The sequence below is a fragment of the Populus trichocarpa genome, chromosome 16, assembly GCF_000002775.5.
Source record: "Populus trichocarpa isolate Nisqually-1 chromosome 16, P.trichocarpa_v4.1, whole genome shotgun sequence".
NCBI classification, from domain to species: domain Eukaryota; kingdom Viridiplantae; phylum Streptophyta; class Magnoliopsida; order Malpighiales; family Salicaceae; genus Populus; species Populus trichocarpa.
In genome coordinates this window covers 9,850,929-9,862,606 of record NC_037300.2, presented here as the reverse complement: position 1 = coordinate 9,862,606, position 11,678 = coordinate 9,850,929, and the positions used below count along the sequence as shown (strand labels likewise).

General features: G+C 32.1%; 1 protein-coding gene across 1 annotated transcript; it reads right to left on the bottom strand.

The window, feature by feature from the left end:
- Positions 1-5,732: 5,732 nt before the first annotated feature.
- Positions 5,733-7,127, bottom strand: LOC7468799 (aquaporin TIP1-1). The gene is made up of 2 exons (XM_002322874.4): positions 6,449-7,127; positions 5,733-6,325 (listed from the first exon to the last, which is right to left on the bottom strand). Exons 1-2 carry the CDS (start codon positions 6,830-6,832, stop codon positions 5,951-5,953), a joined length of 759 nt encoding a protein of 252 aa, XP_002322910.1. The 5' UTR covers positions 6,833-7,127; the 3' UTR covers positions 5,733-5,950.
- Positions 7,128-11,678: the final 4,551 nt, after the last annotated feature.

Below are 11,678 nucleotides of genomic sequence, written 5' to 3'. Positions count from 1 at the left end.
TGGTGCCTTTTCTTTACTTTTTGGATGACCAAGAGGGTAGCCAATTAATTTGTAACAGGTTGCTTTCCTGTGATACATATCACCACAGTAAGTGCACTGAAAAGGCTCTTTATTACGTGAATTATTTGATTGATTCCCATGAACTTGATTATTTTGCCGACCCTTAGACATGTTGTAATTGCCACGCACAGCCATGGCTGCTGTATTTGATGGTATGGTGACAGCAGCCCCCAACTCTCGTTGTTTTTCTTCCTGCACAACAGAGGCATAAGCTTGACGAACTGATGGTAAAGGGTTCATCAGTAAAATTTGACCTCTTGCACCTGAATATGACCCGTTGAGTCCCATGAGAAACTGTATAAGTTTGGTTCGATCATTCTGCGCACCATAGGTACATGTTTCTGAATTAAAGGATACAAGCTCGTCCTATAAACCCTTCAATTTTGTGTAATATGTTGCAACTGACATCTGACCTTGCTCAATCCTGTAGATGTCTCGCTGAACCTGAAAAATACGGGGGGCGTTCCCTAAAGAAAATCTTTCAAAAAGATCTTCCCAGATGGCATGAGGAGTGTTGCATGAAAGAACAGAATCGGCTAACTCTGGCTCAAGAGAATTTAGGATCCATGAAAGCACCATGTCGTTGCAGCGCTGCCAAAGGGCATGTTCTTCAGGATTTGAAGCCTCATGGGGTTCTTTGATTTTGCCAGTAATAAAACCTGTCTTATTCTTGGCACTCAGAGAAATTTTCATAGCATGATGCCAAGAATTATAGTTGTCACCATTCAATCATTTTGAAACAAAAGCAAACCAGGGTGATCTGAGTGGTGGAGGAATAATAGAGAACCAAGGGTGCTGGGAGCAGAGGATGAATCGCCAGAACTCAAAAAATCAATATCATTAGCAGCCATGATTTAAAAGAGAAAAAAAAAGAAGGCAAGGCAGAGACGCAACAAACAGATGCGTTGAAGAAGAAGAAAAAATAGGGTTAGGTTGTAGCTGCTCTGATACCATATAAGTAAAAAACTATTCAAGCGGAATGCTTTTCTGTATTGATTAAGTTCAATATATATACAAGATACATTAGGGTTCCCTTATAAATCAGAGACTGATAAGGAATGATAGCTAATTGAATGCAAATTGATACAAAATATTCTTATGTATCTTTCCTACTAATCTCAAGATATAGCTTTCTTATTTACATCAAAACACTATTAATATAATTTCCAACAACATATACTTTAATTATTATTCTACATTTTTCAACCATTTATCCATCGGTTGAATCAATAACTTAATAATCTGATATATCTAATTAGATTTTAAATTTAGATTGAGTTTAAAAACTATAACATATAATATAATTTTTGTAAAACTCTTTTGACACCTTATGCGAATCTTATAACATATATAATCTTATAACGTATTCTATTAATTATTATTTGACTTAGTTAAACCACTCAAGAGTTAACATATATAATATATATTAATGTTTAATTTCATTATACCTTTATCATCATCACACACATCTTCACATGCCATAACAAGAATAAGAAATTTTAAAATTAACAATTTCAACAAAATAATCAACCTCACTTCTACATGAAAAAGAATAACAATAAAATATTATAATAAGGAAAAGAAACAAAAGATATAAGCATATTTTGATATGGAAAATTAGAAAATAAGAAAAGGTAGAGAATGGCATAAAGAAGGATTGTGAGAGGGAGGATAAAAAGAGAAAATTACATAAATACATTCATGTGCATCTCGCATACAAGAAGATGTGAGGAAACCAAATTTTGGCTAAGCTTTAAATTAGAGATGGAATTTCTAATATATTGTAGAGAGTTTTACATTTTTATTTTGAGAGAATCCAAATTTTGGGGAAAAAGATTAACTAAGTCCAATAATTTTGAATTTCTTTCAACCTTAAGAATTGGTTTCTTAGTCATTTTTGCTTTGATAAATACTTTATGTTTATTACTAGGATTATACTAATATGAAATATAACCATGCTTTTATATATATATTAAATAACCTAAATTCCTAATCTATTATGCCATAAGAAAAAAAATAAATTTATAAGCAGAAACAAAATTTATTTTATTAATACTTAACTTAAACATATTATCACAAAAATAATATTTTCCCCGCAAACTTTCCACTATTAGATAAAATAACTTTATCAACTCTATTACAATCTTACATCCTTTTTTATTGTAAACAAACTAGAAAATACAAGGTTTTTTTATAATTTCAAAAATATAAAACACATTGAGCAAAGTCAATTTTTTATCATAAGATAAAAGTAGATTATTACAATCTAATCATTCATTTTAAAAATATTTGGTAGTTTTAAACCATGTTTTGTTACTGTATATATGAATTGTTGTACTAGAATCTAGCTACATTTCAAAAGTCTCCATAGAAGTAGTTGCCATATTCAATTCATTAATCATTGCAATTGAAATTTTAGAAACCTTTTCATCTAGATTCACCTTGTTAGCATTGGCATAATCAACTTTCATTTTAAATTCTTATATTAACATTTTTTATAAATAGTTTCCTTTATTTTTATATTGGAAACAAATCATATGCTTGTTATTATTTTGTTTCTTCTTTAATTTATTTACTTTTTTTTGCACCTTCATATTGTTTTGAGTTTTTACAAAACTAGTTTTAGTTATCAAATTTATTTTAGCATTTATTATTTGCACATTATGAATATAGGATTCAACCTTAATCTTTAAACATGCATGAAACTATTGAAGGGTATAGTTGTCTTATGAATGCAACATTTTGTTTCAATAGTTATTCTAAAAAACAACCCCATTTAAAGTACAATGATAATCTTATTATGAAATGTCTATGTTTGGATATAAACATTTACATTTTATGAACTTGATCAATAAGTGGTTTGTTACTGATGATCTCGTATTTAAAATACTTTAAAGCCAAAAAATGATCAACACTTGACTTTTATTTTTTTTAGTGTGCCTCCAAGGCTTCTCATATGTCTTTTGATGAATTCAATTTGAAAAAGTTATGACAAATTAGAGCATTAAATATATTGCTTTGATAAAGTAGTTCAATATTTTCTTCATATTGATACATCTTTCTTTGGTTCAAGTAATATTGATAAATCTAGATAAAACAAATATTTTAAATCTATATAAAAAAAAATAAGCAGAAACATCATTGTGTCCATTCATTATGCTAATTTCGTTCCATCAAAACAATCTAGTTGAATTGTGGTGTCCTAGTTAGTAATCTTTATAGTTGAACTTGAATTTGTCTCCATCAAATAAATACCTTTTTTATTGTTATAATAGATGGAGACAAATAAACAAAAAAAAAATAATTGACATTGAGACATTAAAAACACTATTTATGGTTTTTATTTGTTTTGTATAGAAACAATATTTCTAAACCAAGACCCTAAATCTTTTTTTTTACCCGGATATCCTCACACCTTTTTAAAGGATAAGACTAGTCCTGGTTGGGGTTCGTGGCTGCCCCTTCCAATAAGTGCGTTTCCTGGAGATCGAACTTGTGTTCTCATCTTTGTAGGGATATAGCAGTGCCTTAACCGTTTGACCAACACTTCATTCGTAGATCCTAAACCTTTTAAGAATATAAAAAAGAGATAGAAATAAAAATATATTTTGATTTGTGTAATAACATATCTTATTTCTAGACTTGAAACTATACATTTGTTAATAAAAATAGCATTTAAGTTTCTGAATTAACCTAAATAACTACTAACTTTTGCTAATAAAATTAAATTTCAAAAATAAAAATAAAATAATTAATTTTATTAGCAATTTAAGTCTCTGATATTTAATATTATAAATATTAATATAGATAACCCAATAAGAAACCTACTATGAAGCCTGCAAAAAAGGATTGTAATAATTTATTACATTAAGAAACTCTGTTTGTCTTCGATTCGAGATAAACTTTCTTCCTTCTATTCCATAAAAACTATTCTAACAATCCCTCATTGATTGTAATTAAATTCCAATGACAATTTCATAATTTTTTGTTTGGCTAATCAATATTTTGAGATGAACTCTCTTTTTTTATTGAATTAAAAACAAACTATTCCAATATCATCAGACATAGACAACAGGCATCACCAGATTGTACAGACAGTTCGGGAAGCATGCATGGAAGTCGGATTCATGTAATGTAATTTTGTGGTCGAAAGTAGTGACTGCAGATTCGCAAAATTGAGTGGCTTAGGCAAGCCGAGGACTCAACTTTCCAGCTAAGGAAGCGTACACTGTAAATTATTCGACTTATTTCCATTATGATCACTACCCCACGTGAGAGAACACCATGAAAGTCACTCTCCTTCTGATCCTCGGCAGATATTCACCCTTTTATCTATTTGTAAATAAAGAAAGCATTTATTCGGAACCGCCAGTGCTCCTCCATATGATGAAATCAATCGGTGGGTCCTAAAATCCACTTTAATATCCGCTTCAGAGACGGTGACGGTGACACGGGACATGTTGCACAGCCCCATTGGATGATGATGCTCTCTACAGGATACCACGCCTTCACGTCAATGCTAGATTCCATCAAGATGAGGTTGCAAATTTGAAATATTAAAGATGATTATCACTAATCTGACCATGCAATTTTATTTAATAACCATTCTTCACGGTCTTCCTTCAACACATTATAGAATATTTTAACTGGGTTAGCTTTTTTATTCATATTCCTCTTTATCATATTAAATAATTTAATGTATAATAATAAATCTTAATTAAAAACCAATCATAAACATGCATCACCAAGAGAAGAAATGACTACGACAGTACGTACGTAGGAAAGGAAGCGTTCGAAAACCGAAAGAATGTTGAGAAAACAGTGGAGTAGCTTCCCCTTACAGCTTTCCTATTGGATGATGAATCCGAACAGTGGAAAAGACAGGACAAGGAGTTGGGTCCGGAGTGAAAAAGTACAATGGTCTGAAAATGGTCGGAGAGTTTCACGTGCTCAGCCGCTTCAGTCCCCTATCAAGAGGGCAAGGTTAAGCAAATCACCAGGTAAGCTGGGGCTGGAGTTCTGCTAGAACTGGGAACCCAGCTATGCCTTGGCCTCAAAATCTGGTGAATTATGGTTCTTTTTTTCTTTTTTTTTCTTTTTGAACGAAGGGAGTTGAATTTGGGATCATCATAGCGTTCATGGGCTAACAGTGTAAGCCAATATGATTACATGTTCAGGGAAAGGGCCAGACCTATCTAGAAATTACTTGTCTTCTACTGAATAAATCAGGAATTAGTAACGGCCAAAAATAGGATCACGGATTTAACTACCTTCCTATCCGAATTAACAAAATAATGCAGTCCAAGTCACTAGAAATTGACATGTGAAGCTTCTCGACAGCCCATAGACTAAAACCAAATGTATGGATTTAGAAAAGGAGAAACAAATGTTCCCCCTTTACGGAATAATCTCTCTCGTTAAAAAAGTTTTTTTTTTTTAGCCACTTTCTCCAGTACTTCTTCATTAATCAACATGGAAATTAAATAACATTATGTTATACACGAAAGAGACCAAAAGCCGCATGTAATTTCTATTATAATCTTTTCACCATTATCCTTTTTCCTTGGGCTTCATGGACGGTTACCGAAAAGTTATGTGTTTTTTCATTTAAAATTGAAAAAAAAATTGAAAAAAAGCAACCGAAGCAGATCGAAATGAACAAAACAGAGAAATAAAACAAAGATAGAAAGATGATTGGGAATAAAAGCTTACAACCGAAGCAGATCGAACACACAAACCACACCGCGACATGGTGATGGGAACGATCACAAATGAAAAGGCACGACAAATAAATACCCTCGTAAAGAAATAGGTACAGAGAAGGAAAGAAAAGCCGTGGCAGTACTTAGATTAAAACCATCTCATGCATGCCCATTGCCGTCCCACTTGTTTAGTAGTCAGTAGTCGGCAACTGCTCGTGGGTGCCAAAGCCGATAAAGAACAGCTCGTAAATGAGCCCAGCAAGTCCACCACCAACCAGTGGTCCGGCCCAGTAGACCCAGTGATTGGTCCAGCTCCAGCTCACCAAAGCAGGGCCGAATGAAACAGCTGGGTTCATTGAGGCTCCATCAAAGGCACCTCCGACTAGAATGTTAGCACCCACAATGAAACCAATTGCAATCGGGGCTATGATTCCCAAATTGCCCTTCTTTGGATCAATTGCTGTGGCATAGACAGTGTACACAAGTCCGAAGGTCATCACGATCTCAAGAACGAAGGCGTTCCATACACCAACCCCAGTCGACAGAGCGAAAGCAGAGGTTTCCTGCGTTGTTCCATGTCAAAACCCAACATTTAGTTCCGACTGTTACTTTAACTACAATAACGAGCTTAAAACTGATTTGTCGAAGAAAAAGAAATAGAAAATGGTACGTGCGTCTAAACTCACCAAGCCACCAGTGACGAATTTAAGAAGCAAGCAAGCGACAGTGGAGCCAAGGAGCTGAGCAATCCAGTAAAGGATGCCACGGAAGAGGGTGATGTTGCCACCAATGAATGCACCGAAGGTAACAGCGGGGTTGACATGGCCACCGGAGATGTTGGCACCAACAGAAACAGCAACAAAAAGAGCGAAAGCATGGGCTATAGCTGCAGCTATGAGTCCAGCGGGTGTGTTGGAAGCTCCGTCGGTGAGTTTGCTGAAGGCCATGCCGGACCCTTCACCGGCAAAGACAAAAATAAGGGTGGAGATGAACTCAGCCAAGGCTGCCTTCAAGGCATCTGGCTGAGTTGTCTCACGGTAGTGGCCCACGGCAATGTTCCTGATCGGCATCTTTGCTGTCTGATCAAGATTGAAAGGTGGGAATCGCGCTCTCTGTGTGTTTACTCTGGCTGCGGAAGCTAGCTAGAGAATGGTCAGTGCAAGAACTGGTCACCACTTCGCAGCTTTGTGGCCATACTTATACTGGGAGCACTGCAATTTGTCAACCTGTATTATCCGGTCTCCGGTTGAGATTTGAAGGGTGAAAATGTGATTGGTGGACGGACAGCGTGTGAAATGATTTAATTTTTTCTTCTTTGTTTTTTTCACCTGCAGGTGAACATGCGTCTTTGATATTTACAAATATTCAAAACATAATCGTCTTGAAGCCTGCAGATGAAACATCACTGTATATAGGTACAACAAAGCTGAGGGTCAAGTTATTGACACGTGGTTGTTTAACTACGAGACACGTAACGAGCGGCTGGGGTGGATTTTGTCTTCTCTGCCCAGTCTCTCGAAAAATCGAATATTTAATAATGATGTCTCCTAAAATAATAATTAGTTCTTTTCTTTCCTTTTCTTTTCTTTTTATAAAGGAGATAAATCATAAATGGAGGAAATTGAAATGTTAGTGCGACTGAAACTGAACTACACAACTATTGTGCTTTGCGTCAACAAGTACAGAATGACGTAATGTGCATATATATATATATATATAATAAAATAGTATTTTTTTAATCTTTTATATATTTTTGAAAAAATAATTTCTTTATTTTTTATTTTTTATATATTTGTTTGAGAATACTTATTAATATATTCAATTAATATTTCATACATTCTTGAATATCTTCTTATTCACTAATACATTTGATGAATTTCATAAATATATCATTATTTTATTTTATATATCTTGAAGCTGTATTTTAAATACTTTATTTATTTTTAAAAAAATGTAAAACAAATTTTATTAATTCCCAAATAATTAATTTCTTTTATTTTATATTTTCATTAATATATGTTTATTTTTATAAATATCACATTTTTAACTTTAAACTTTTTATAAGATAAATGTGTATGAATAGAATGCTTGGATAAGTTTTGCCGTACAAGACACCATGTGCTTGTCTGAAGAGAAGCAGTGGGATATAAGTTTGGATAAACCAAATATATATATATATATTGAAAGGAAAAATTATTGTACACGTAGACTTAGATTACTATTTATTGTGAAAATGTAATTATTATTTTATTTTTCTAAAAATATCAAATATCTTGGTCTTGGTACTGGGATATTTCACTCTTCTTGCACAACTCATTAGTTATTAGAGGATTTATGGAGAATAAATGTGTTTTTTATAATTTTTTAAGCACAATAAAATAATTTAAATATCCTCAAAGTTATAAATAAGGGTATTTTTATCTTTTTACTTTTTAAACACAATTAAATAGTAATTATATCTTTAAAATTAAAAAAAAATAAAGCATGCGTCCACCACCTTTTGATCTTTTTACTATGATTTTTTTTTATTATCAGTTTTATGGAGGGGAGTTTTTTTACATAAATTAAATACTATTTTAATAGAAAAAGTTGTTGGCGTGTAAAGGTCACATGTTGGCACATGGGAGGCGCTCATACATTTTGGGTAGCATGTGCAGTGCCTCCCGGTGGTCAGAAATGCTCTTTTGTCATGTCGTTAGAAGTGTTACCACGTTCTCTTTCTATTAGTGTGATGCATGCCAGTGGTGGTAGGGCGGTTTGTTGTTATCGAGGTATTTTTTTCCTTTTTTTCTCTCTCTTCCCCTCAAAATTACACTTGTTGCTTCATGTTGTTGGTTTGTTAATGCTATCATTCATTAGGTAATTGTTCTTTGTATTTTGCGATATCTTCGGAATATAGTTTTTTAGAGTCTTTTACTTCCATCCACCTCTTCCTTGGCGCTGCTTGTATACTCTAATGTTGATCATGGCAGTGATCTCACATATCACAAGTCTGTTACTGGTTTCTGTTTCTTTTTAGATGATTCTCTTATTTTCTGGAAGAGCAAGAAACAATCTATTATTTCTAACGTGCTATGACATCTACTATCAAAGAAATTGTTTGGTTACGTTGGCTACTTGCAGATATAAGATTTTTTCTTTCTCATCCCACTCCTATGTACTGTGATAATCAAAGTTCTATTAAGATTGTTTATAACTCGGTTTTTCAAGAACGAACTAAGAACACTGAGATCAATTGTTATCTTACTTGTTATCATCTCAAGCATGACACCATTACTTTGCCTTTTATTTCTTCTTCTTTATAGATTGCAGATTTCTTTACCAAGTCACATTTTATTTTCTGTTTTTTTTCTAGTTGGCAAACTCTCGTTACTTGTAGTTGCCGCATCGTGAATTTGAGGGGAAATATTAAAGTTATTTTGTTTTATTTATTAAGGGTGAAATAATATTTTTATTTTCTTTTCAGTTTAGCCAATATATAATCGCCTAACCCCTAACCCTAACCCCCTCCTCTTTTTATTTTTGTATTTAAGTTTGAGGGAGATTGTTTGACAACTTGAGTAATATGTTATCTACGTACCATAACTCTTTCTAAACATATTAATTACTAAATAATATTTCATGAACAGATTTTATGTTTTCAAGATTCTATCTAAAAAGTTATAAATCCTTCAAGTCAGGATGGTTACAGAGGTCTATGAAAAAGGAGGATGCTCCTGCCGCCTTCACAAACTCCTCCTAATCCTTATATTGCACTGCCGCCTTCACAAACACCTCCTGTTTTGGCCGGAGACGATTCTCCATTACAATTATAAATTTTTAATACAAAATAGATTACATTTGTTATTTCAATGAAATATATATTAGTATTGTAAGAATTAATTCATAGTCCTTTTCATTAAAAACAAAAAGAAAATCAATTAAAATAAATAGTTTATATCTAATTGTCTTGATCTTGATCACGTTGTTTACATAAAAAGAAATCTCAAATGAGATTATGAGAATACTAGCGATGTAGGTCGTTCGATATTTTTATTCAAGATTGAGCTGTCCTATCATTTTAAGATTTGATATCATATTAATTATGCCGTCTGATTAGGGATTTTGTTTGCTACCTCAGATGAGCCTTCAAAATTAAGAAAGCCCTAAACAATAATTTAAGAGGGATTAGGGCAACTCTGGGAATTCAACGTGTTCGAAGTAAGTCGGTAATTTCACTAATTATTGTGAGGTTTTGCAGTCACTTTCTCGGCTCCAATTGACCTATTCTTTTTGTGTTTGCAAAATATTTAGGATAACTCACGAGGTTCTGTAGGTTTGAGTTGTTAAAAGCCATTCCAATCCAATTCTTAGTTCCCACGTCATCAAAGGATATACTTCAGTTCTTCTGGCCCTACTACACTGTGCAAATTACGAGAAAAAGTCCCATACAATGCTGTCACTCTTTATTTTCAAATTAAAATATCTCATTGTTTTTTAAAATATTTTTTATTTAAAAATATATTAAAATAATATTTTTAAATTTTATTCTTAATATTATTTATCAAAACGATCTGAAAATATTAAAAAAATTAATTTAAAATAAAAATAAAAATAAAAAAATTTTAATTTTTTTTAAAAATACCTTTAAAACGCAAAAACAAACGGGCTCTAAATAGAAACTAACTAGATCATTTATTTTTTTAAAAACAATATTTAGGTATTGTTAACATATTTTTAAGAAGAAGAAAAAATAAACCATGTATAGATTAATTTGATATAATTCAATCAACTTGACAAGTCCAAAAAAAACCCTGGATAATAGGAGAAAAAATAATTTGACTAAAATAAAATGATGTTTTTTTAAAATAAAATATTGAGATGACAGTCGACACTGGTCATCCCAAGTTAACATGTAAAATATATGACTCTGATCATAAGACTGTGATAACCTCATAAAAAGCAAATCAAAAAACATATTAAACCTTAATTCTCAATTAATCTAATGTTAAATAATAAAATTAAAAAAATTAATTAAAAAAACTCGTGATTCGGATTATGAGACAACGATAACCTTATATAAAGTAAATTGAAACAAATTATTAAGTTTAATTCTCAATAAAAAAATCAATTACAAAAAGAAATTCGAGTAAATCGGGTTAAGCTCAAAACTCGTGATTCGGATTATGAAATTATGATAACCTTATAAAAAGTAAATCGAACTAAACCATGAAGTTTGATCTCTAATAAATATAATGTTAAAAAATAAAATAAAAAAATAATAAAATAACAAAATATTATTTCAATGAACTGTATTTTGTGATTGATTAATAATTAAAAAAAATGAGAAAACAAATAACAGAGGTGATCAGCTCTCTGTTTCTAAATATCTTGTCTGTTTCGTGCTAGATGGTTTGACCTAACTCTCACGGGATATATTTTAGTATCATTCATCCTCCCTGTGGAGGTCGTTGTTGGTATACACTGCTAAGGCCTTGTTTGATCCAACAACATTAATCTTTAGTTACGTCATCCATTTTGATTATATTATTATAATTTTATTAATTAATTGTTACTGTCATTATGATTATGTTTATTTATATTGTTCTAATTTTATTTAAATATGGATAGTAGTACAACTCATACTCATGAAAAATACAGACAAGGTTTCTAGTTTTTTTTTTTTTTTTTTTTTGCAAGGTTTAATTTATTTTAAAATTCACAACCAAGAAGCACCGAAAGGGTATTATTTCCAAATACAAACCACATCGAGGATAGGAACTGGGCACGTGGGATGGAAGGTGGGGGCACGAAAAAAGCATCGAGCATGTTACCTTGCCAGGCTGGAGGCAGTGATTGGTCACAAGATTATTATTCACAAACCAGTAGTTGACAACTGTAACCGATCCACTCTTGGTGGTGTGGGGACCAGTAGGA